Source organism: Mauremys reevesii, linkage group 9, assembly GCF_016161935.1.
Source record: "Mauremys reevesii isolate NIE-2019 linkage group 9, ASM1616193v1, whole genome shotgun sequence".
Lineage (NCBI taxonomy): Eukaryota > Metazoa > Chordata > Testudines > Geoemydidae > Mauremys > Mauremys reevesii.
Genome location: NC_052631.1, coordinates 70422391 through 70450301, shown reverse-complemented (window position 1 = coordinate 70450301; position 27911 = coordinate 70422391). Strand labels below are relative to the sequence as shown.

Genomic DNA, 27911 nt, shown 5'->3' with positions numbered 1-27911 from the left:
TTTAAAACGTGGTAACTTGTAATCAAATGAATAAAACAGGCCATAATCCTTGTTATTCTGTTACTATCTATATACACTCCCTTTGGAGATAAATAGAAAAACAGCTGGAGTCTGAGGATATTTTGTAATCTTATAAATTGAAATTGAAATGCCTCAAGGAGGAAATTTCCAAAATAAATGTGACAGAAGATAAGTCCCTGCTTTTGGCAAAATTTTATTAGTATGACTTGTTCCAGATTGTTGTTGTGGTTTCTGCATGAATTAAGAAAATGGCAAAACTGTTACTTGGGAAAAAATAGTACTTTTCTTCTCTCATGTTGATACATTGCTCTAGAGGTAACTGCTTTGTTATCAGATTGTATTATCAAGTGTGTCAAACTTTGCAAGGACATTTTCAAATGAAAGATTATGAGCCAGATCCTTACCTGGTGTAAATTGAGGTAACTCCATTGATTTCAGTGGTGATGTGGTGATTTATACCAGCTAAACATCAGGCCCTATATACTTCTAAGGCAGATATTTTTGTCTCTTACTAATAAAACCTTAATTTATGTTAAATGAAATAATATTTAAAAACTAATTTACTTTTCCCAATTTGTTTATTTGATTCATAGATTCCAATGCCAGAATGAACTATTATTTTCGTTTAGTCTGACCTCTTGTATAACACAGAACTTCCCTAAAATAATTCCTATATTAGCTCTTTCAGAAAAAAAACTCTAATCGTGATTTAAAAATGTCAGTGATGGAGAGTCCACCATGACACTTAGTAAATTGTTCCAATGGTTAATTACTCTGACTGTTAAAAAATTACTCATTTCTACTCTGAAGTTGTCTAGCTTTATCTTCCAGCCATTGGATCGTGTTATACCTTTCTCTGCTAGACTGAAGAGCCCATTATTAAATATTTGTTCCCTATATGGATACTTAAATATAAACTGTAATGAAGTCACCCCTTATTAACCTTCTCTTTGTTAAGCTAAATAGATTGAGTTCTTTGAGTCTATCAATGTAAGGCATGTTTCCTCTCCTTCAATCATTCTCATGACTCTTCTCTGAACCCACTCCAATTTATCAGCATCTATCTTGAACTGTGGGCACCAGGACTGGCCACAGTATTCCAGCAACAGTCGCACCAGTGCCAAATATGGATGTAAAATAACATGTCTACTCCTACTTGAGATTCCCCTGTTTACGCATCCCAGGATTGCATTAGCTCCTTTGGCAGCAGCATAACACAGTATAGAGTCCCCCCATCCTGTAAGTATGACCTACATTCTTTGTTCCTAGATATGTATATTTACATTTAGCCATATTAAAACACACATTGTTTGGTTGCACCCAATTTACCAAGCGATCCGGATTGCTGTAAATCAGTGACCTGCCCTCTTCATTACTGACCACTCCCACATTTATTGTGTCATATGCAAACTTAATCAGTAATGATTTTATATTTTATTTGAAGTAATTGATAAAAATATTAAGCAGTGTAGGGGCAAGAACAGATTACTGCAGGACCCCACTGGAAACGCATCCGGTCAATGATGAATCCCCATTTACAATTACATTTTGAGACCTAGCCATTTAGTGTGCGCCACATTAATTTTATATCATTCTAGTGTTTTAATCAAAATGTCATATGGTACCAAGTCAAACACCTTATAGAAGTCTAAGTACATTGCATCAACATTATTACCTTTATCAACCAAACTTGTAATCTCATCAAAAATATATCAAGTTAGTTTGACAGGCTCCATTTGTTTTCATTCCTCTCATCTTGGACAATAAAAATAAGTTCTGGTGAGTTTGTCAATTTCTCTTTCAAGTTCTAATGCACTAACACAGTGTTGTTGAGCTGCAAACACTGAAGAGGAATAGACATTTGTTTTTAAAAAATGACAACATTTTGATTGGTTTCAGGCTTTGTAAAAAGTTAATTTTGAAAAACCTGAATTTGGGAGCAACTTGGAATAACATAATTTGAAGACAATACTATAGTAGCTGTTGCTGTACAGCAGACTAGAGGTCCATCTGCTGTGGTCTAGTACCTTGTCAGACAGTGCCCAACAGCACATTACGAAGGAGGAGTAACACCATCTGAATATACCTAGTTCTACAGTAATATTCAAAGGAGTAGTTTCTTTTGTGTCTGCACCTGGCAAATAGTTTATGCACTGGAATATAATGAGTCATAGCCATTATAAATGTATCTTAATTAGTGTTACTATTCTTTTTCTTAATAATATCCTGTAAGGGCCTTATTTTTACATATTTATGCATGCAGTTGAATGTCTAATTGTTCTGTGCAGTTACTATCTTTTTATATATGCAGATTACATGCATAATTGTGCACACATTTTTGATTATCACAGGACATAAGGCAGTTACCTCACCGTTGCTCCTATTATTCAGCTTCACCACTTGTAGCAACAGTGAGAGCAGTAGTATAGATTAGATTTCAAGAAGCCATGGATATTTTAAGCACTGTGTTATCTGGGCCAGTAGACACCAGTCATCTCTGTGGAACCATCCCTTCCTCAGGGCCTTGTGGGGAGCACTTTGTGGGTCTCTGAGTTTGTGCTGAGGAAGGGATCAGAGACTGGACAGGAGTATGGTAGTTGTGGGTGAAAGTACACATTGTTCCCCATCCATTCATGCAAAACATTCCCCAGTGTCTCTTTCCAGGAGTCCTGTGGACATACAGTCAGGTTGAGTCCCAGGTAGCTTTTGAAGAGCTGCACTGAGTGCCATACCGGTACAGAGACATAGAACAGCTGTATAGATAGGTCTGGCCTCTTGTGGATCTCCATGATCTGTGAAATTTTAGCGTTTTTTTCTGCTGGGGTGAGACCCCACCGTCTCTAGTGCAAGACCTCTGCAATGGGATCCTTGTGATTTTTTTCTGTAAAGAAGATGATCCAAACCACAGTATTATGCTTACTTCGGGGAAAAATCTGAATGTTGTTGAACAAAGATGTGATTTGGGCATAAAACTGATGCAGTGAGCACAAGTTTGCTAAGGAAACTTCATTTCTTTACAGTCACATTTTTGTTTCAGTGTGGTTCATTACATTCTACATGGAAGCTTACAGTTGTTTTATTAAAACATATATGTTTACATCCATTGTGATGTCCAGTACTTGATGTCATAAAAAAGTGATGTTGGAGGTGTTCCTAATAACTTCCATGCTTTAAAATGTAAGGATATTTAGACTTCAGAATGTTATGCTCAGGGGTGGAGGCACGTAAAGAAGGATGAGGAGAAGGAGCAAAAACCAAATGGAAGAAGAATCTAGGGATAGAAGGTGAGGAGAGCAGGGTGAGATTTAAATGGAATTTTGTGCTAAATGTAAGTCCAAGTAACATCAATGTGAGTTATACCTTCCCATTGAGGAGATAAAGAATAATGGACACGATCGCTCCGGAGTTGAGATTCACTTTTAACCAAAAATGATAGTGTAGCCCTCTGGGCCAATACATTAATTTTATAAGTCCATGAGTGGAAGTCTCATTCCACAAAGCAGAATAATTTTGCTCTTGTGGATTATGAATTTCATATATTGGATTATGATGTCACCAGCACCTCTATAGACATGAGGGGATGTTACCTAGTTTGCTTCATGCTACTTTTGTCACAGCCTTAATATGAATGGTTGATGAATGACATAAGTCCTTCTGTTTTATACGATGCTGTAATAACAATACTGTGATGTCTTTGTGACCCAGAACAGTCTGCGTAATGTTCCTGATGTAGTCAGTGGCTACCATTAAAAAGTTGGCATTTGTCAACAGTTGCCATCTAATAGGTCTGAGATTACTATATATTTTATGCCAGTGTAAACATTGACATAAAAGGAATTCTGGGAAATACTAGTAGGTTTGCATCGGTGTATATGAGGATAGATTTTGGCCAATGATATTTTGTGTCTTTGAAATCTAAAGCAGACAATTACATCCTGGCCCTTGTCAGCAGAAAAAATGCATGGGAGGGAGAAAATCACATGAAGTAAAGTGTGGGTTCATCATTCCAGCCTTCCATTATACTGCTCTCCCTCCCCACCTGCCTCCATCTCCCCAAGAGGGAGGTTGGTGAGCTTGTGGAGCAGATGTGCTCCCCATGGTCCAAGATCGACAGGAATATGCAGAGGAAGCCTGCAAATTTCATGCATACATGGAGTTCCACTTTGCCTATGCTCTACACATCAGGACCTTGGCAAAAATAACAGCAAAGGTGAGGTGCTGCCACTACTTGGGTTCTCTGCAGCCATCGACCCACCAACCCATACTTCTCTAGAGTGTGTCAAAGCAAAAGTAGAAAAACTGTTGCTATAGTAACTGCTACAACAGGGTAGAAATACTTGATGATGCAAGTTACATCATAGATTTTGTTGTCTTGGCAGGGGCCTGTGCTGAGGATTTAGTTAAATAAAGGGTGTATTCTTCTGAACTCTCTCACTTTCTGAGTAGTAAGTCATTACACTCCCAGCAACTGCCTTCCTCCATTTCATGTCTCTCTCCCTTTTGTCAATAGGGCCTTTCTTCTCCCTTCCCCATCTGTATTGATAGAGAGAAGCAAAGGCCCAAAGTTACACTTTTTTGTTAGCTACAATGGGCATTAACAGGTTTAATTTTGGCCACCAGGCAGTGCCCAGATTGCTTGAGAAGTGTAGTAAAAGCACACTGAGTGACCAAAGCATTACTCCGGCACACACCAAGGTCTATGTATAATTAATACCGGACCTAAGGCACTGTGTTTGTCTTAAGTCAACAAAACATGTGATGAGAATTTTTCTACTTGTTAATATTTGTCTGTAAGTACTCAGTCTGTTAAAATGATTTTCATTGGATGTTAAATTGAATATGAAACCACAAAATTTCAGGGCCTTGACAATATAATGATATACTCCAGCAATGTCTGAACAAGTGTACTTATTTCTCAGTAACAAAAGAGGTTAAAAAAATAGCCAAATCTGTTTTTTCCAGAGAAATGTCTCAGTTTACAACAGTCTTCATCAGGCCTTTAAAATAAATATATAGTGATCTGTAGCTACACGTAATGTATTTAATTGACAATGCATAACTTTTTATGACTATTCACCCAAAAAATTGAACCGGTAGCATTACTATTCCCAAGCAATTAGGAATTGTATTCACCTCCCCAAATCACGTGAATGGCATAAAAATCATGAAATATTAAAAATACTAATTTGGGGCTATTTTATGTGCCCTCTCTTTCTTGGACCTTTAAGGTTCATGTTTTCAAGCCACAACCATGAGGGCTGAAGATTTTTTTTTTACTTAAGAACATTGACTTCCAGTGAGACAGGCTCCTAAATTCCCAAGTCACTTTTGAAAATAGGATGCTTGGGGAAATTTTACCCCAGGTCTGTTACTTTAGACTTTTGGTGCACCAAATTCTTTGCCTCAAACCAGTCATCTTGCTATGACTCTTTTGCTTTCCCACCAATTTCACCTTCCAAATATCAACCTTAGTATGAAGATAAATGGCCAGATTTTTAAAAGGTATTTAGGCACCTACAGGAATTTTCAAAAACCCTAGGTAGGCAGCTGGTGCCTAAGTTTTAGGTGCCTAAATGCTTTTGAAAAATCTCATTAGGCACCTGAATACCTTTAAAAAAACTGGTCCCAAAGCTCTTTGCATTATGGATGAAATCAAAACAAAAGCTTATGTCCCTACAATTTTTGGAGGGGAAAGTCTGGGGGACTACTTTTACTTCACTTGTTTAGATAATTTTTTTAAAAAAGATTTATTTTCATTGTAAGATTTATTGTTATTATGTTATTACTGTGATTCTGAAAGAATCAACCACATCAGTTAGAAATGTTTCACATTCTCTGGCCTTAAAGTAGGGGAGTAGCTTATAATGAAAAGAATATATTTTGAAAACTAGAGAAATGAGCAGAGAAATAAATTCAATCTCAAATGGTGATTGAAATCTCCAAGTCGATTTATGGAAGGCTTCAAAGGCCTGTGAAGGTTGACAGAATCTCTTTAGCATGAGACGTCTTTCATTTTGCATCGAGGTTTACAGTTTTAAAAAATAGGAAACGCTCTGCTGTCAGATGAAGCAGGTTTGAAAGCAGAGCTGCCTGTTCATGAAAGCCTGAAATTGTGCACAACTGTAGATAATGTTAATGTGTCCTCACCAGATAGCTGAAATAATATATTTCCTACATTGGATGCATTAAGCAATTACTCAGTTTGTAGTTGAAACCATATAATTTTCTTTCTTTCCTTGCAGTCGCAACGCCGTGTCACGTTTCACCTACCAGACGGCTCCCAGGAAAGCTGCAGTGACAGTGGGCTTGGAGACCATGAACCCAGCAGCAGTGCTAGCACATCGCATCCTCTGCCCCTTGGTTTCCCCCAAGAGGAGTACTATGAACAGGCTTCGCCCAACAGTCGAACAGAAGGAGATGGCAATTCGGACCCGGAGTCCAGTAAGTGATGCTCTCTAGGCATATTTGTCCTTAAATGTTAATAAGTCACAAATGGGCTAATTTTAAAGCCACTGATTAAAGTTTAATGCTAACTTAAGATGGGAAAATACTGGTTGCTAACCTCTGCATTTTAAAGACAAAAATGACAAAAGTTCAAAGAAAGTATTTTTGACCATTTTGTGTTGAAATGCTCTGTAGATGTTGTAGCTGATTTGCATCTTTATTAGCTGGGGTTTGTTATGGCTTTGGCATGCTAGAGAGAAGTGGTGCTTTCTGGTTGGTTGTCACTGCTGCCTTTTTTATCCACATTGATGCTCCTCAAGACCGGTATGGCTTTTAACATTTTCCCCTTCCGTACTTTTCCCTACTTTGCATTCTATAATAGCAGCAGAGCCCTCTGGGCAACATGCAGTTCTGTGAAATCACTGCTGTTCTTCAGAAATTAAAGGTCCTCAGTTTAGTGCCTGTGAGGGCAACTATGGTGTGAGGTAATCACCCAGAAAGGCATTGCTTGTTGTGTCATATTGCTTAATTATACAAGTGGCACTGGAGGTTGATGACATCGGAAAGTGAGTAGGCGAAGCTGACATGTCAAGGTGTACTCAGGGCCAACTTACATCAGTGTATTTGATTTAGAAGTAGAACAAGAGGCTCCTTTGTAACTGTCATTCAGCATAACAAGCTCTCCTTTGTCGGACAAACACCGCATTCATGTGCTTTTCATCTCCCCTGGGTCTAGGTAGGCTCCAGACACTGCTGTCTCTGGCCTTTAGGCTCATTCCTGACATATAGACTCCCTGATGATACCCCTTCTCCAAAGTGGTACCCCACAGTCCAGCTATCCTAGGCCCCAAGACCAGTACTGAACCCCCCAAGTCTCCTCAACAGCTTAAACACACCCTTCCCCAAGCGCCACCAAAGGTAGTCTGATTTACCATTTAACCCATTCAGAGACACATGCCAGCTGAAGCCAGGCACTTAGAGGCTGTACAAAGTAACTTCTTAAACAAACGTGCAGAAAGCATACAGATTTCCAGATCCATGCAAAAAACAACAAAATCTGCTCTCAAATCCCTCCCTCCAGTATCCACACCAGTCTGAGAGCCCCTCGCGTGTTCATCTGTCACTTTCAGGAGTCCCTGATCCTCACTCCTTGGGACTCAGTCTCCTCGTCTTGGTCATGGATTGTACTCTCTGACTCCTGCAGCTTCAACTTCTGTTGGTCTGGAAGTCAGACAGTTCTCCCTAGCTCAAAAAGCATGCCGTTGTTGTTGTTGTTTTTTTTTAAGCTAACCCAACACCTGGTTTCTGTGATCTGTCTCCTGTGTTTTTTTTGGGGGGGGGGTCGTGTTTGTTTTTTGTTTTTGTTTTTATTTCCCACTCCTCTGCAGATAAACTGGAGAAAACTGGTTTTATCTAGGTTGTAACCATCCAGTTGTTTTAGGACCAGGTTATTCAATTGTTGTTGGTCCTTGATGACCAGCCGTTTTAGGGGCAGGCAACCAAGTGCCATTCTCCCTCTTCTTAGCACAAATAGTATGATGAAAATATACAGCAAAAGACAGCCTTAAGGGCATAAACACACAGAATTCATAAGTTTGACATTGACAGACTTCCCAAATCCTCACTGTAACAATGTCAAATTCATCTCTAGATAGGGTTGAAAGAAGGAAACACACTTACTTCCATTTCGCAGAACAACTGAAGATCCTAATGTCTCCAACAGAGTTAGAAGGGAGTGATGATGAAATTTTAATCTAACTTAACAATGGAAAGAAAATGAGTTTATCCTAATAATGTCTTTGGAGCTGTTAATTATGTTACAAAAGGATATCGTATTAGTCGTATATGGCATTTCACAGACTTGTTTAGCACCACTGAATTAAAAAGTGTAATGAACAACTTACCCTTGAAAGTTGAGATGTTTTGGTGTTGGCAAAATATTTGTGAGCAGTTCACAGAAATATCAAATTTTTTAAATATTTGTGAATTTCTTCACAAAATATGATGCATTTATGAATGGCTCATGAACAGTTAACTGGGCATCTTCAGTAGCTGAAGTGTTCAGCAGATGTGTTGGCTTGTTTGTATAGGGTTACATGGTTTTCGAAACAATGCTGAAATAGTCCTTGTTTGGATGTCCTTAACTTATTTGAGTTTTGAATTCACTTTTATTTGTATTCATGCTAAAAAAGCTCATCTTTTCACAGAACATAATCACAAAGGGGGTTGCATACAATCAAAAACAATAATTTTCAAACTTGAATGAATATTCATGTTTTTTTCTTTTACTATTCACTCAATTCTGTTATTTACCCATACTTTACCAAAGTAAGTATTAGATGCAGGAGATAGGTATGTATGACTATGGTGCACTCTTAGCCTTGACTTGTCTGCAAAGGACATCAGAGTGAAACTGATGCAAGAGAAATCACTACATTAGGCAAAAGTGCACAGATGGTGCTTTTGCCACTTAAAATGAGGCTCAGGTTTGGAGCTGTTGCTCTTTTTTGAACCCAATTTCTACAGCTTTAGATCAAAAGAAAAATGGATCACTTAGGAAGCCTCTGAAATGTCAGTTTGAGTCTAATAATATCCACACTGACAACTGAATGCCATTGACACATCTCACTATGCAGAGACTGAGCAGACACCTGATGTCTTTTTGAGTGTGAAATTTGCAGAAAGTTTAGTCACCTGTTTCAGAGATGACTAATTATCTGACAGCTCGGTTTTAAACTTGAGACCAAGAATAATTAGTGTTCCTGTAGTGTGAAGATGTGTTCTCCTCCAACTTTTATCCTTTTTTTGATAACCTAACTACCATATACAATTGATGCAGTGTGGCATCACCCCTTTGATTTGAAGATCACAACTGCTTGTGGATCTTCTAACTATTACTGTTGTGGCATGTATCTGATGCAAATACCTAGCAGCAGGCAATACAACTACATTTAAACAGATCTGACCCCTGTGCATTTAAACAACAGAAAATATCAAAGTACAGTACCATTGTGGGAAAAATGTTGGCATATTTTTCATTGAAATTGCTCATTGCTGTAAGTTAACTTGTGTCACAGTGGAGTTGGGAAAAGCAGAAATACCTTGTTGACCAATTAATATGTTAAACTTGCTGTCCAAGAATTGAGTATGTTGTTGGCTAAATTTGTCACATGTACATAAAGTTTCCCAAGATATTTCTTGTTTAATATCTGTGCATTTAGCTTTAGCTTCTCCTTCCATGCTTGAGAGCCATCATGTGGAAATGCTGATTTCTTCCACCAAACAAGTTTAATTTTTGGACTAATTCAGAATGGCCTGATAAAGTTGAAGCAATCTTAGCTCAGTTTGTTTCAGGAACAGACACATGATTAATGTAAAAAATAAGAATATGAAGTAAAATGAAGCGCAAGTATAGGAGGTGGCTTAGACTACTATAAAATGAGGAGCATGGCCGTTATTCCTTCTCAAGACCTCTCTATAGTATTGGAAGTTTCTTAATCTGAAACATTGATCTGGATATTGGGCTTCAAATTGCCTGAATGCAGTTTTACCAAGACTTGCAGAGCAGGGCTATACACTGTGAATGTGAAAAGCTTTTAATAAAACTACTCAGCTAGAACTGACCCAGAACTTATTAAGAGCCCTATCAAAGGTGACAAATGTCCCATCAAACAGGGTTATACCCACAAGCATTGCTTACTCTTGTTTCTCCTAAGCTTTGCTCTTCGGTGCTTTTTGTTTTAAGAAATTTATTCTTAAATAATAATTTATTCTCCTATCGAAAGATAAATATTAAACAACATGGGCATGAGAGTTACCTTAATATTTGGAAGCCCCATCCTAAAATGGAAACTTTTAAAACAAATAAGCACTGAAAGATATTACCAATTATAATTTATCAATTGATCCATTGGTCCTAATACTGGGCTTTCTTCCGAAATATCAACAATAACAATTGAAACAGAATTAATATCAACTTACTAGTTACAACAAAATGACTGTTGCAAATCATTGAAAGAAACAAAAGATCCTCTTAAGAGTAACTACATCTGCAGATGCGAAACTCCCCAACTCACCCCACAAAATTAGAGGGAGTGTTTTGGTTTTCTTTTTTTCTCCCTTTTCCTCCCTAAGAAAACAATGCCACCAGCACGAGTTATGAGGAACACTAAAATAATTAAACTAGTATGAGCATGTGATCGAAAAAAACAAATATTGGTAAGAAATTGGTTTTGGTTTCAGATTTCTTGGCAGAGGGGGAAGGAGGGAAGTGATATAAGAATAAAATGTTGAGAAAAACACCTTTTCAGTGTCCTTTTAAAAATAGTTAGATTATATATTCTTTTTAAATTGGAGAAGTGTTAGTTAAAGCTCTTTGGCTTTTGTTAGTATAATTTTTCACTCGTGAAGGAGCTCTGGAGAAACAAACAGTGCTGGTGCTGTATAATGCATCGGAATGCAGAGCAGATGCCAATAAACTCTGTGTTAGTCAATAGCAGCATAAACAGGCATGTAAACTGTTAGAGGAAGTTAATGTTATCCTTAAGCAACAAAACTAACTTAGGCAACTTCTTTTTCAGTTTTCATTTACATACATTGCATGCACAATCTGTTGCTTTTTCTGGTAATAAATTACCTAAAATAGTAAGCTGTTCAGAAAAAAAAATTCTTTCCCTTTTTGACTCCCACATCAAATCAGCAGAAACATGTCTTTAGTTGTGAATCCAATTGTAAGGAAGAAATGTAATATATTTAAAGAGAACAAATTGGATTTTAAATCTATTAAATGAAGGAAACTATGTTAATGCAATGTTAAGAACTCACACTTCAAGTCAGGAATTGACAAAGTTAACTTACTTATCATGCCCCCAGAAGTGAGGTTGGAATGCTGGGGCGGTGTACCAGGTCATGGGCATGAGACCAGGGCCGCCCAGAGGGGGGCACAAAGGGGGCAATTTGCCCCGGGCCCCGGGCTCCGCAGGGGCCCCCAAGAGAAGAGCGGAGGCTCCCGCCTCCGCCCCTCTCCTGGAGCCTCAGCGCATCAAGCGCCGAGTCTCCGGCTGAGCCCCGCCCCGATCCGAGCCGCATGGGGAGGGGGCGGGGCTGGGAGCTCCAACGGGGCCTGAGCCCCGCCCCGCTCAGAGCGGCGTGGGGAGGGGGCGGGGCAGCTGCCTCCGCTCGGCGTGGAGCTCACAGCCCCGCCCCCTCACCACGCGGCTCTGAGCGGGACGGAGCTCAGGCCCCGCCGGAGACGCGCTCGGGTAAGAGGCTGGGGGGGTGGAGAAGCGGGAGGGGACCCGCGGCCGCGCAGCCCGGTCTTCGGCGGCGGGGGGCCCCTTCTGTTCCGGGACCCGCCGCCGAAGTGCCCCTAAGGCCCGCGGCGGGCGCCCCCCAGGCGCCGAATTACCACCGAAGACCGGGCTGCGCTTCGGCGGTGGGTCCCGCTTCAGCGGTAATTCGGCGGCGGGGGGCTCCCGCCGCGGGTCTTCGGGGCACTTTGGCGGCGGGTCCCGGAACGGAAGGGCCCCCCGCCGCCGAAGACCCCGGGCCCCGGGAATCCTCTGGGCGGCCCTGGCATGAGAGCCCACCCTGGCTCCCTCACCCTTCTGCTACAGCTGTTCTGGCAACAACCTGGTACAGTATTGTGATGCTGCTTCTGTTTTGGCTATGACATGGGGCTGGGCCCAACTCTTTAAAATGCTCTGCTATTTTGATACTGCTGATTAAAATTTCCAGAGGAACACTAGCCAGAGAAGGGAAATATGGTGATTTTTAGCAGTTTGTAACTCAGCTAAATTCCATGGCACATTAGCTCCAAAGCTTTCTACCTGCTGACTTTCAAAAGCCTGATGCAAACAATGGAAGGTGTTAAAGCAAGGATCTTTTATAATGGAAAGTGTTAGTAACCCTAAAAGTAGATTGCTACCAACTCCCGCTCTCATTATGCTGTGTGTTTAACTAGAAAATTCTTCCAGAAGGTCGGTGTAACACAGCTGAGTTAGTGTTGCTTCTGAGACCCTTTCTTTTGCTTTTCCTAACTCCCTCTGATTTTAATCATGAAAGCTCACCAGAATATTCATACAATCTTTTCTATTTAATTTCTTTTGTTTAAAAAGAGCAACAAACAAACTCACAAAGCAGAAGACAACAGAAAAGGACTGCCTGTGCAGACAGATCTTAGAGGACAGTAACAATGTTCCTTAGGCAAATTGTGCTAGCAGCTCCTCTCTCTGCTCTGGACATGCCAGTTAGGGGAAATAAGCAGTGACATCAGAGAGGGAGTTGAGGGAGAAGATATGTGTTAGACACAGCTGTGAATTTTAGCAGCTAAGTTATGGTGACCATATTTTCCCAAAGAGAAAACGGGACACCCCATGGGTTTGCCCGAAGCCCCCCTATTGCCCCTGCACAGCTGGCATGAGCTGTCCCTGCCTCCCACCTATGTGGGGCTGGCTCAAGCCTCGTCTCTTCCCCCGCAGGGCCAGTCCAATCCCCTGAGCTGCTCTTTCGAGAGGGGCTGATGTTGCTTGTTCTTTTCCCACACGTTCCTCTGAACCCCACTATGGGTCGCTCACCACTTTTTTTGGAAAAATGGCATTTGTCCAGTTTGCTCTTGCCAACTGATGATCAACTGGCAAGAGCAAATGGGACAAATGCAGTTTTACCAAAAAAGTTGGGATGGCCTGCTCATGGCTTAAAAAAGGGGCTTTCCTGGTCAAAACGGGACATATGATCACCCTAAGCTAAGTTCTGAGCGTGCTTAACAGCTATTGTTATTTGCAGTTGTTTATACTTTTCACTATCCCTTTAAGCAAGCAAGTGTGCTACAACTCAGTATAAATCACCTTCGTGTCAAGTTTCAAACTTCATCCAGTTTTTCTGCAGCCTTGTCAAAACAATTTGGTTAGATTTTTCTTTTTTTCTACAGTAAGAAAATTGTATTCTCCCCCTCCCATTCTTCTTTAACGCACAAGCAGCTGAAGGAAGGATTTTCTCATATACCACCTGTACCACTAGTCCCTCCCCCAAAATCCCACCATAGGGTGAATGCCAACCACAGAAAATATTAGCTGAAAGGATGAATGTTTCATTCACAAATTAGCTTGTGAATACAGGGACTAATAATGGTAACTGCTTTGCAACCTTACCTATTGCAAGTGTTGCCTGGCACCCACCAAAATAATTAGTGACAGGATTGTATAATCCATCTGATGTAGATTTGCAGAAGAAACTATTAGTCTCCAACTGAAAGGAGACAATCAATGTGGATTGTCTCCCCATAGGAGAAAATGGCCACATTTCTTCCCATGCTGCCTTGTCTGATGTTTAGAAACACTCTTGCTGCTGAAATATGTTATTTTGACATTGTAAGAAAAACTGTCCTTGCAGTTGGACAGCAGCCCTCATGCTGAGATAAGAGATTGTGGATGGTGTTGGATCTCTTGCCCCCCTGCTGAACAGAGTATCTGGTGTATCACAACAAGAATGTGCTCTTTTTTAGAAAAGATCTATTTTTTCCCCAAAAATCCTGATAAAGAATCAGTCATTGCTCACCCTACTGATGGACAAGAAATATGGCTGAGTGCTTCTGTTTCAGATTCTTCATCCTAAAATATAACCAGACCTAAGATATGGGCACTAGAGGGATAGTAAGAATTGTCCTATCATTTTTTAAATTTCTGTCACGAATAGGTTGGGATGATTCCATTGTAATTAGGGAAAGATGAATCCATGTGAATGGAATATTAACCAACTCATTCTCAAACTATACACATTTATTTTCAGGGTTAAAAAAGTTTGTCTAACTTTCCCCAGAATTTGCCATTGTCATGGCCCTCAGTTCTGACTTGGATCAGAAGCAGGAGTAGAAATAGTGTGAGTGAGACTGTTCTCAGGACACATGCTCAAAGTGAAAACAGGAAGCATCAGAAATCTTTCATTTCCTAGATTCTCAAGAGATGTAGATACTGTAAATAACAGAATCCCAACCATTACTGACTTGACCACCTATCTGCAGGTCCCCAGTGGTTAGATTCATGTTGCTGCTTGTGAGCCATGGAACTTTTGATAGCACTGAAAACAGTTAACATTGTGAAGTCTCCTAGAACCCCTGAGCATGTAAGAGCCTGTACCCCAACCATCCCTTAGTGTGTCTCTTTCCTCTGGGCCCTACAGCTGTGGAAACTCTGCTCGATCAAAGTTTTTTTTTTTTTTTTGTAGCTATACTTAGTTGTTAGTTTTTTTCTGTAGCTAAAGAATTATTGTTTGCAGATCCTGTTGAGCCAAGCAATTGGTCTTGGGTGGATTTTTTGGTTTGGTGGATTTTTCCCAGAGACCAACTGGCCTCTTTGTGTTTTATTCTTCTGGCCAGTGTAAAGTATTTAGCCTGTTTTGTTCTCCACTACTGTTGCTCTGGACAAAGGTCCAGCTTCCAAATAATGCAAAGTCTTTTACAGTAAAGTGCATGACTGACACCTCTTACAGATACTTGGGTGGAGTTTGTCTGAGGGCACACTCACTTGAGAGGATTGTTTGCTGTGAGTATCAAGCATTAAATTAAAGAGGCCACAAAAACTCAAGTTTTCTCTAACCTGCAAAGCTTTATCAGCTGCTAGCTTTGAGCTTTGAGTCAGCTTTTGAGATTTGCCCACCAGTATACAGTAATTGTTTTTCCATTGGGCCTGGTCTACACTACACATTTAAACCGATTTTAGGAGCGTTAAACCGATTTAACGCTGCACCCGTCCACACTAAGAGGCCCTTTATATCAATATAAAGGGCTCTTTAAACCGGTTTCTGTACTCTTCCCCAATGAGAGGAGTAGCGCTAATATCGGTATTACCATATCGGATTAGGGTTAGTGTGGCCGCAAATCGACGGTATTGGCCTCCGGGCGGTATCCCACAGTGCACCACTGTGACCGCTCTGGACAGCAATCTGAACTCAGATGCAGTGGCCAGGTAGACAGGAAAAGCCCCGCGAACTTTTGAATATCATTTCCTGTTTGCCCAGCGTGAAGCTCCGATCAGCATGGGTGGTGATGCAGTCCAAAATCCAAAAAGAGCTCCAGCATGGACCGTACGGATGTGATCGCTGTATGGGCAGACAAATCTGTTCTATCAGAGCTCCGTTACAGAAGACGAAATTCCAAAGCATTTTTAAAAAATCTCCAGACAGAGGCCACAGCAGGGACTCAGCACACTGCTGCGTGACAAGCGTAACGGAAAGCCAAAGAATCAAATGGACGCTCATGGAGGGAGGGAGGGGGGACTGAGGACTCAAGCTATCCCACAGTTCCTGCAGTCTCCGAAAAGCATTTGCATTCTTGGCTGAGCTCCCAATGCCTGTAGGGTCAAACACATTGTCCGGGGTGGTTCAGGGCATAGCTCCTCAATTTACACCCCCCACCCAGCCCCAGAAGGAAAAGGGGAAAAAATCGTCTCTTGACTCTTTTAAATGTCACCCTATGTCTACTGAATGCTGCTGGTAGACATGATGCTGCGGCAGTGAACTGCAGCATCCTCGCCCCCCCTCCTTGGTGGCTGATGGTACAATATGACTGATATCCATCGTCATCATCAGCCTTGTGGCAGATGGTGCAGTACAGAAGGACTAGTATCCATCCTCATCATCAGTCCATGAGTGCTCCTGGCTGGCCTCCCGGTCATTCCCAGTAGATGGTACAGAACGGCTGGTAACCGTCTTCATCATAGCAACAGGGGGCTGAGCTCCATCAGCCCCCGCCCTTCATGTGTAAAGAAAAGATTCTGTACTGCCTGGACTATCATAGCAGCGGGATGCTGGGCTCCTCTCCCCCACACTGCTTAATGTTCTGTCTGGACTATCATAGCAGCTGGAGGCTGCCTTCCCCTCATTTTATCTCACTAACAAGTCACTGTTTCTTATTCCTGCATTCTTTATTACTTCATCACACAAATGGGGGGACACTGCAACGGGTAGCCCAGGAAGGCTGGGGGAGGAGGGAAGCAACAGGTGGGGTTGTTGCAGGGGCACCCCCTGTGAATGGCATGCAGCTCATCATTTCTGCGGGATCTGACACGGAGCAGCTGTGCTCTCTGGTTCCCTGATACACTGGTTCTCTAGTACACTTGCCCCATATTCTAGGCAGGACTGATTCTATTTTTAAATACCATAAAGGAGGGATTGACTCGGGGAGTCATTCCCATTTTTGTCTTTTGCGCCCCCGGCCAACCTCAGCCAGGGGCACCCATGACAGCAGCAGAGAGTACAGTACAGAAGGACTGTTAACCGTCATCTCATTGCCAATTTACAATGGCAGCAGACAGTACAGAATGGCTGATAACTGTCTCTGCTATCATGCAAAAGCAAATGAATGCCGCTGTTTAGCGCTGCTGAATCGCCTCTGTCAGCGGCATCTAGTACACATACGGTGACAGTGACAAAAGGCAAAACAGTCTCCATGGTTGCCATGCTATGGCGTCTGCCAGGGCAATCCAGGGAAAAAGGGCGCGAAATGATTGTCTGCCATTGCTTTCCCAGAGGAAGGAGTGACTGACGACATTTACCCAGAACCACCCGCGACAATGATTTTTGCCCCATCAGGCACTGGGATCTCAACCCAGAATTCCTAGGGGTGGGGGAGACTGCAGGAACTATGGGATAGCTACGGAATAGCTACCCACAGTGCAACGCTCCAGAAATCGATGCTAGCCTCGGACCGTGGACGCACACCACTGAATTAATGTGCTCAGTGTGGCCGCGTGCACTCGACTTTATACAATCTGGTTTACTAAACCGGTTTATGTAAAATCGGAATAATCCCGTAGTGTAGACGTACCTTTGGATTACCACCTTGTTACCGTACCATGGTAGTAAACACTGGCCACCATTACATTGTCACAGATTTACAGTGGCCGCATATTTGGCAGTGGTGATAATTATTTCTAGATTGCAAAAGCAACAAAGAATCCTGTGGCACCTTATAGACTAACAGACGTTCTGCAGCATGAGCTTTCGTGGGTGAATACCCACTTCTTCAGATGCAAGTGGTGGAAATTTCCAGAGGCAGGTTTATATATGCAAGCAAGAAGCAAGCTAGAGATAACGAGGTTAGTTCAATCAGGGAGGATGAGGCCCTGTTCTAGCAGTTGAGGTGTGAAAACCAAGGGAGGAGAAACTGGTTCTGTAATTGGCAAGCCATTCACAGTCTTTGTTTAATCCTGAGCTGATGGTGTCAAATTTGCAGATGAACTGGAGCTCAGCAGTTTCTCTTTGAAGTCTGGTCCTGAAGTTTTTTTGCTGCAGGATGGCCACCTTAAGATCTGCTATTGTGTGGCCAGGGAGGTTGAAGTGTTCTCCTACAGGTTTTTGTATATTGCCATTCCTAATATCTGATTTGTGTCCATTTATCCTTTTCCTTAGAGACTGTCCAGTTTGGCCGATGTACATAGCAGAGGGGCATTGCTGGCATATGATGGCATATATTACATTGGTGGACGTGCAGGTGAATGAACCGGTGATGGTGTGGCTGATCTGGTTAGGTCCTGTGATGGTGTTACTGGTGTAGATATGTGGGCAGAGTTGGCATCGAGGTTTGTTGCATGGGTTGGTTCCTGAGCTAGAGTTACTATGGTGCGGTGTGCAGTTGCTGGTGAGAATATGCTTCAGGTTGGCAGGTTGTCTGTGGGCGAGGACTGGCCTGCCACCCAAGGCCTGTGAAAGTGTGGGATCATTCTCCAGGATGGGTTGTAGATCCCTGATGATGCGCTGGAGGGGTTTTAGCTGGGGACTGTATGTGATGGCCAGTGGAGTCCTGTTGGTTTCTTTCTTGGGTTTGTCTTGCAGTAGGAGGCTTCTGGGTACACGTCTGGCTCTGTTGATCTGTCTCCTTATTTCCTCGTGTAGTTTTGAGAATGCTTGGTGGAGATTTTGTAGGTGTTGGTCTCTGTCTGTGGGGTTAGAGCAGATGCGGTTGTACCTCAGTGCTTGGCTGTAGACAATGGATCTTGTGGTGTGCCCAGGATGGAAGCTGGAGGCATGAAGGTAGGGATAGCGGTCGGTAGGTTTTCGGTATAGGGTGGTGTTAATGTGTCCATCAATTATTTGCACCGTAGTGTCTAGGAAGTGGACCTCCCGTGTAGATTGGTCCAGGCTGAGGTTGATGGTGGGGTGGAAGCTGTTGAAATCGTGGTGGAATTTTTCCAGAGTCTCTTTCCCATGGGTCCAGATGATGAAGATGTCATCAATGTAGCGTAGGTAGAGAAGGGGCGTGAGTGGACGGGAGCTGAGGAAGCGTTGTTCCAGGTCAGCCATAAAAATATTGGCATATTGTGGGGCCATGCGGGTGCCCATAGCGGTGCCACTGATCTGGAGATATATATTGTCATCAAATTTGAAATAGTTGTGTCTGAGGATAAAGGCACAGAGCTCAGCAACCAGTTGTGCTGTGGCATCATCAGGGATACTGTTCCTGACAGCTTGTATTCCATCAGCGTGTGGGATGTTGGTGTAGAGAGCCTCTACATCCATGGTGGCCAGGATGGTGTTTTCTGGAAGGTCACCAATGCATTGTAGTTTCCTCAGGAAATCAGTGGTGTCACGGAGATAGCTGGGAGTGCTGGTGGCATAGGGTCTCAGTAGAGAGTCCACATATCCAGACAGTCCTTCAGTGAGAGTTCCAATGCCCGAGATGATGGGGCGTCCAGGATTTCCAGGTTTGTGGATTTCGGGCAGTAGATAGAATAGCCCGCTATTCAGTTTGCCAGCTTATCAATTATGTCAAAGTGTGACAAAACATAGGAAAGAGAGAACACAAATCAGAGTACTTAGAAAATGAGTGTGCAAATAATTCCCCAGATCAGTAGGGTGGGGAACTGGTGTTGAAGGAATGAATATGAGAGAAATCTGAGGAGAAATCAGATACCTAGGCAGAATAGATTAGATGGAGAGAGAAGGGAATTATCCCCAATGGAATCAAATCACTAATTCACACTGTTTTAAAAAGTCCTGACAAGTCTGGATTTTGAGAAAATACTTCATTGTAAATATTCATTTCACATTCAGAATCATCAGATGTGACAGCATTACAGTCAGAGTAGCATTTGGCATGCAGTATCAGGATAATAAAGAACTATGTGAAACAGCATTTAACAACCAAGCATTTTTTCCACAAATCATCCCCCCCTTTAATTCTATAACCACTTTTGAAATGCAATACTGACATTTGTCTTTATGTTATTGAGAAGTTATCGAGTTGCCATAGCATTTAGGTCTAATAAAGCGTTGTATTCGACACAAAGGGGGAAATGCTGTCATTAGTAATTTAAAGATAATAAATCGCAGGCTGAAATATGTCCCAGCCTGCCACATCTGTCTGTCTGAGTCCCTCTCCTTTTACTATATTGGGTTTGCCTATCCCCATAGCTGTACACTAATAATTAATTCACAGAGTGCTGAAGTAATTAATCTTTCTAAGCTAGTACAGTTTGATTGATCTTCTACCTTTAATCTAATTAGCCTGTACGTAGGTGGGAGAATGTAAAGGCTGAATACTGTACTGTACTACTTTGAGAAATGCCAACCTTTTTGATGACCTGCTGAGACTGCTGCCATGAATCATATATATATATGACACACTACAGGTAATCAGTAGTTGGATATTTGATTTAAAAGGTGGGAAATTGGTGAAAATCCAAATCAGGGTTGGTTGAACATCTTCATTTAAATGCATATATCCTTTGTAACTAGCTTAATAATGTAACTTTATATCTTGATTGTGCACATTTAAGGGCACTAAGGGTTGTACAGTTGAAAGTGAAATTGGATTCTCAAAATATTTTAGCTGTTCCTTTCTAAACTGCAAACTGTAGTCATAGATCTGGCTGGGCATGGGTAAACATGTATATGGCTAGATTTGAATGCAAGGTTAAGCTGTAAACAAAGGTGTGACAGGTTGTGTGCTGAAGATGTTTTTAGCCTACTTAAGATATGTGGGAACACCCTGAACTGATAAGCCTGAAATATAGATAAGGTGAGGACATAAGTAATCGGTCATTACACAGTCTGCAAGGCAACTTATCCTTACATGATCGGTATGATGTCCAAACCAACTAGATTCAAAAAGTATAGATGTTTATACACATTTTTCCTAGCTATTAACTGTGCAGTGTGTGACATGATTTGGAATAATGGTATCACCCTGTACCTATACCCCCCTTTTTCTATGCCTGGCCAGCATGGGCACAGAGCTGTTACCTGCCTAATAAATTAACCTGAATGATGAGATGCCGTCAAACTGAGTTTGTGGATCCCAAAGAATTGGATGAAGTGTTCTCTCAGAACTATGTGGATAAGATGTGTTCTGGATAAGATAAGTCAAAAAAGGTCTCTGAGGGAATCTCATCTCAAATTACAGGAGAAAATTACTGTGTATGAATAGCATATTTGTCCAATAAAAACTGTCATGAATTACAATAAGTCAGTTATGAAATATTTTGTGAACAAAGGATATTTCATCGCTTGTAATGCCTCAACCTCCTCCTCTGCTTTGATTGGTGTAATTGATGTGACTGGTTGATCAGAAATGTCCTACAGGTGACCTGAAAACAAGGTAGCTTGATTTAAGATAATTTTGAAAAGGAATACTGGGGAAATTTTCTTATTATAGTCCTAGGTAGGGTGGGACTTTGAATGTCTAAAATTGTTAGGAGGTTTTAGCTAGAACTCCCAAGAAAACTTAAGTAAGCATGAGAAACCTTTGGCTTCAGTTTTTGTTACAATTGAAAACTCAAGCTGTTTTTGAAAGAAATGCAAATAGATGAGAAAGCCAGGGCCTGTTTTGGGTGTACACCACCAACATATAATTTGGAACTGAAATCACGTGAAATTTGTGTGTACACATGACTTGGATATGAAACCAGGAGGAACTCAGTTTCAGATTTGATTATTAGAGTGGAGTCTGCGTTGTGAGATTAACTTCAAAAGGGACCGTAGAAAGAATTTGGCAGCTGGGGAAGTTGGCGGTTCTAAAATGTAGGGCAGAATGGGCTAACTTCTGACTCTCCCCCTCACCCTTTGGTCAACCACCTGCTTGTGATTTCTGAGCACAGCCAGCAGAGTGTCAGTTTTCAGCCACATGTCCCCTTTAAAAGATCTTTCCTATTTGTGTGACAAAAGAAATAGGCTAGAGCCTGCATGGCAGTATAACCTGGAAGGCTTGTGGAGTCCTAGCAGGTTACCAGGCCTTCATGATATTTGAGATTAAATAGAGCCATAACTTTTAAAAATGATGAAAACTGGAAACATTAATCATAATTTCTCAAACTGCACAGGTTTGGATGAATAGGGCATGGATTAAACACAGCCGTAGTTTTAGTTTTAAATATTAAAACCTGGTTTGGCCCTTTGTTTTCCAAACCAAATCCAGTTCTGTGCATTGTGAGTAAGTTTGTTTTTGACTTTCATTACCATGTAGTGCTACTCATGTGCTTGAGATATGGAGCCCTTCTCTAAGTACCTAAGAGGCAACAGACAAGCTTTTCAGAAGTGACTGTATAATTTTGGGTGCCTGGTTTTTGAGTGCCCACCCTGAGCCTCATTAAAGGGACATGATTTTGCAACAATGCTGAGCACTTTCACGCTAGAAAATCAAGCTAAGGTGACTCTAGTTGGTGCCCCAAAATGGAGACTCAAAATCACTAGTCACTTTTGAAAATTCCTGGCTTATAAGAGCTGGAGATGTGTGCGTAAGCAGCATTCAGAATCAGAGTGGGGTTTTTTAAAGAAATTTCAAACATGTAATTATTGACACTAAAAGTTTAGTAATGCCTCAACATTCTGAATGCATTTTGTATTATTCTGGAAAGATAAAAGCACACACACGTACTCCCCTTGATACAGTCTGCTTTTCACAGAAAATCAGTTGGAAAATTTTATCACATTGCTGCTGTTCTTCTAACGTATGCCTCTACTTTCTCCTGCATTTCCTGGACCGCATACTGGGATAAGACAGATCATTTCAGCCATTAACTTTGTGTCTCTGAATACCTGCTCACTTTATTCCCTGATGTGAAATGTAAATAATACAAATATCATGTGTATAAATAGATAGAAAGAATGGATTCACCCTAGAGTTCAGAAATCTGCCATTACCTGAGAGAGAAGACGGCACACTTGGTAGTAGTTTGTATAATAAATGAGCCTTGGCAGCTATAAACAGTGATTTAGTAGCAGATGCTCTGTGATATGCATTCACGTTATCACTTAAACTGACATGGTTTTGGAAAATCCTATTTTTCTGTTTGAGGTTTATGAAAGTTTTAAAATACATCACTCAAGCAAGCAGTCTGGGGAGGAGGGGAGAAGAGAACACATTTCTTCCCTCTGTAGTTTCAAAGTCCTTTTCTGTGACTGTCATATTTACAGTAAATAAAGGTATTGGAGTTGGGTTGGGTAAATGGAATCTAATTCAGGGCAGCCTGTGTTTGAGAGGGCATCAAGGGCTGGATGCTAGCAATAACCTGAAAAGCTACAAAGGGCATAGATCAAAATGGAAAGTGTGTCTGTAATGTATGAAAGTTGAAGTCACTGATAGAGTTCCATTCTGGTGACAGCCTTGAAGATGAGTGTATCTTAGGTATCTTAAATCTAGTATGGATTAGATAGAGGTTTATCACTGAGAAGCAGGCCACTCTGAGTAAAGCAATCCCTTATCTTGTCCATTCTGTTTGAAAATGACAAGAGCTGAGAACCTGGCACCCGCTACCAATTGAAAGCTGATGTCACAAGGTCTGGGATGTCACTGAGCTTGAATAACTGCCTTCAGTGACAGAGAATAGGTGGCCTTCTCTTCACAATAAGCCATTCTTTGCTTCTAATTTTTTATTAGGCCACCTACACCATAAAATAAAGTTCATATGACATTTATGTTTCTATTATTTATGAGCCACGAGGCAATTCATTTTATGACCTTCTTCTGTCTATCTTCTACGTATTTTATCTTAAACTCTCGCTTCTCACTTATCTTTGAGCATAAGAAAATACCGTCTTTGCCACTTGTTCCTCTTATATTCTTTCACAAGTCAAGATAACCAGCAGTACTAAGGGTAACTTCTGTCCAGGTGAAATATTAGTCATTGGTAACAGTCTGTTCCCTAATTTCCTTTAAAAAAGGAAAGAAGAAGAAGTAAGGTCTGAAATGTTTCTTAATTTGGAAGAATTTCCTCAATATACCAAAATTCTGGTGATACCTTTTGATCTTCCAGTTTAGTTAGAAGCTTCATAATTACTTGCATCTACTGAATTCACTGTAACTAGTAAACATATCAAGAAATTCATTTAATAATGGATAACTATAGACAATCTGTCTTAACAAGAATTCTGCAGTTTGTTAATTTACATCTTTATTGAATGCTAAAGATTCCCAGAAGACAATGGGCTGGAAGTGGCAGTGTTTTGCTGAGTAAAAGTATGTGATTCTGGTTTAACATTTTCACTTCTTAATTTCTCTCTCTAACGGACTTCCCTCCCACTGAATTTAACTGAAGTAGAGAAATAGGGTGTAATTAAAGATATATATGGAGCTAACCAAGAGAAACAAGTATGGGTTTTTTCTCAAAAGCCCTTTTTTCTAGTTTCTTCTATGTATTGCTAGGTAAATGAAATAGCTTTGTATTCCTCTTCACTCTTGGAGTGGCTTTAATCTATTTCTCCTCTCTACTTTGAAAAAAACCCAACAAATTATACTGGATAAATTGCTATCCTAATCTGCATTTTGTGAATTTCCAACACATCATGGGCTTGATCCAGTGCCCATTTAAATCAACAGGAATCAATTAAAATCAATCACACTGACTTCAGTAGGTCTTGAGTCAAGTCCCATATCAAAATAACCAGAAGGTTTGCCTTACCAGGTCAGCAATACAACAAACAATGGAGTTGTGCCCTTTTTTTTTTTTGGCTGCTTTGTGTTTCAGAAATATCTGAATTTAAATTGATTTGATTTGGCTAATGCAGGGCCCTGATTTTATCTCCAGATTCCATATCCTTTTGAGTAGGGAAAATTCCACTGTGTGAATTAATCTTGAGAGAACTGTGTGAAATATTCACAATGAAACTTTAATTAGATTTGTGTTTCATCAAAATCTTGGTACTCAGGCCTTGGTGCAAACCAACTGGAAGAGTCAACAACCTTTTTGAAGTGAACAGAAGAACCTGTGCTTATTTATAATTTGCACTCTGATCCTGTGAAATTCAATGATTTTGACGTGACGACGAGTGAAATTCTAATTGTGTGCATTAGCTAGTTCTAACCATGTATGTTCTAACCATCCTCATTCCCACAATAGATATGATTCTTTGTGTACACCCATTTGCTGTGTTTTATTTTAAATTCTTGATATAGGGACTATTTTAGTACAGTTCCAAGCACATATGGCCCTGATCTGACTGAAGCCCTTTATTTTGGAATATAAACAAAGCATTAATAATTTTCCACTGCAAGTGACATTGATGTGCAGTAATAGCAGGTGCTGCATTAATCAGCAAGGCTTTGGACATCACTTCACATGCTTTTGCTTTCGTTTCATGTAGCAATCATAGCAAATCTGCTATGCCAGGATAGTAGATCAATCACACTGGCAGCTATTTGGATATATGCTGTAGTGTAACTCAACACATCATCATATCAAAATAGAACTGTAGGACTGGCAGGGACCTCAAGAGGTCATCTAGTCCAATCCCCTGCACACATGTCAGGACCAAGTATTGTCTAGACCATTCCTGACAGGTGCTCATCTAATCTGTTCTTTAAAACCTCCAGTGATGGAGATTTCACAACCTCCCTAGGCAGTTTATTCTAGTGCTTAACCACAGTTAGGAAGTTTTTCTTAATGCCGAACCTGAACCTCCCTTGCTTCAATTTAAGTCCATTGTTTCTTGTCCTATCCTCAGAGATTAAGGAGAACAATTTTTCTTCCTCCTTCTTGTGACAACCTTTTATGTTCTTCAAAACTGTCATCATGTCCCCTCTAAGTCTTCTCTTCTCCAGACTAAACAAACCCAGTTTTTCTCAATCTTTCCTCATAGGTCATGTTTTCTAGACCTTTCATCATTTTTGTTGCTCTTCTCTTCCCCTCCCCAGTGAACCCCCACCCACTATCCTCAGTATAAGGCTACTGCCAGTCATCGTCTAGTCCCCGCTCCCTGCGGCAGACTGCAGTATCAGCCTACTCATCACCAGCAAGGTTGGGTTTGGACCTGCTGCCTTTGCCTACCCTGGGCTGCCCTCTGCAACCCCCAGTACCCATTGGCCTTCTGCTAGGCCACAGCATGGGGCTTTCCAACATGGGGCTCCACAGCCCTGCTCCACTCAGGTGCTCTGTTCAGGTCCCTGCAGCCAGGTCCCTCCCTCTCAGAAGCTAGAGGAAGACTGTGTCAGCTGCTGGCTCACTGGCCTTTTTATACAGGCCAGCTGTGGTCTGATTGGAACCTGGCTGCAGCTGTGGCTGTTTCCCCAATCAGCCAAGGCTTTCTGCTTTCCTAGCAGCAGCCCTCTTGCAGTCTCAGCCCTTTCCCAGGGCTGATTTTAAGCCCTTCAGGGCAGGAGCAGGTGACCACCCCACTACATTCCCTCAATAATGTCTCTTTGAAAAACTGCCAATTCTCTTGTACTGTTTTTCCCCTTAGACTTGCTTCTCATGGGATCTTATCTACCAACTCACTGAGTTTGCTAAAGTCTGCCTTCTTCCAGTCCATTTTCTTTATTTTCTTTATTTCCCTCTTGTCATTCCTTAGAATCATGAACGCTATCATTTCATGGTCACTTTCACCCAAGCTACCTTCCACCTTCAGGTTCTCAACCAGTTCTTCCCTGTTTGTCAGAATCAAATCTAGAACAGCCTCTTCCCTAGTGGCTTTCTCCACCTTCTGAAATAAAAAAAATTGTCTCTAATACATTCCAAGATAATCTTGTTGGATAATCTGTGCCCAGCTGTGTTATTTTTCTAATAAATGTCTAGGTAGTTGAAGTCTCCCATCACTACCAAGTCCTGTGCTTTGGATGATTTTGTTAGTTGTTTACAAAAAACCTCATCCACCTCTTCTTCCTGGGTAGGTGGTGTCATAGGTTTATTCCCCACTTTGAACTTTAGCGTCCAAAAGATGGGGACCTGCATGGATCCTTGTAAGCTTAAATCCTAGCTTAGATCTGGTAACACTGCCACCAGCCAAAAATATAGTGTTTTGGCACACTCCCTGTCCCCCCAAACCTTTCCCTGGGGAACACAGATCCAAACTCCTGGGATCTTAACACAAAGGGAAATAAACCATCCCCCCACCTTTCTCCCTCCCTTAGTCATTGGGAGAGATTACCTTGATTTAACTCCTTGAACCTAAACAAAGAGGGATTCACCTTCCCCCCTCCTCTCTTCCCCCCACCTATCCCTGGTGAGTCAGACTAATCCCCTGGGGTCTCAAACAAGGGAAAAATCAAACAGGTTCTTAAAAAGAAAAGCTTTTAATTAAAGAAAAAAGAAAAGGTAAAATTTAGCTCTGTAAAATCCGGATGGAAGTTTACAGGGTACAGCTTATAAAAACTAGAGGGACTCTAGCATAAGTACAAGTACAGCAAAGAGGTAAAATATTGTTTCAGCAAACACACATTTGCAAATACAGAAATTAATCAAAAGACTAATCCGCCTTTCTAATACTCACTATACTGAATAGAAGAGAATATTTCAGGAAGCTTGGAGAGCCTGGATATACGTCTGGCCCCTCTTAGATTCAAAGAAAGAACAGCCCCCAAAACAAAGAACCCAAACAAAGGCTTCCCTCCACCGAGGTTTGAAAGTATCTTGTCCCCTGATTGGTCCTCTGGTCAGGTGTTTGCCAGGTTCACTGAGCTTGTTAACCCTTACAGGTAAAAGACCTTAACCCTTAACTATGTGTTTATGACAGGTGGTCTGTAGTAGACTCCTACCATGATGAGGGGCCTAACAAATTCATGGTTCATTTTGGTCAATTTCATGGTCATAGGATTTTAAAAATCACAAATTTCATTATTTCAGCTATTTAAATCTGAAATTTCACAGTGTTGTAATTGTAGGGGTCCTGACTGAAAAAGGAGTTGGGGAGGGGGGAGTCGCAAAGTTATTGTAGGGGGGTTGCGGTACTGCTACCCTTACTTCTTTGCTACTGCTGGCATTGGCACTGCCTTCAGAGCTGAGCAGGCAGAGAGTGGTGGCTGCTGGCTGTGAGTCCAGCTCTGAAGGCAGAGCCGCTGCCAGCAGCAGCACAGAAGTAAAGATGTCATGGTATGGTATTGCCACCCTTCTGCGCTCTTGCTTGCAGTGCTGGACCTTCAGCAGCTGCCACTCTCGGGCCATCCAGCTCTGAAGGTAGCAGTGCAGAAGTGAGGATGACATGGTATGGTATTGCCACCCTTACTTCATTGCTGCAGTGAGATACAC

At 41.4% G+C, this 27911-nt stretch overlaps 1 protein-coding gene across 12 annotated transcripts in view; it reads left to right on the top strand.

Annotated features, from left to right (window-relative positions):
• The window catches only part of PCDH11X (protocadherin 11 X-linked), a 1093295-nt gene that overhangs the window by 817478 nt on the left and 247906 nt on the right, over positions 1 to 27911 (top strand). For 11 of the 12 annotated variants that reach the window (XM_039487736.1, XM_039487734.1, XM_039487731.1 and 8 more), the window contains one exon: positions 6264 to 6462. In XM_039487736.1, coding sequence (XP_039343670.1) covers positions 6264 to 6462 — 199 coding nt within the window. Of the gene's footprint in view, positions 1 to 6263; positions 6463 to 19962; positions 20028 to 27911 lie in introns of those variants that run through there. The other variant, XM_039487741.1, reaches the window with a different exon arrangement.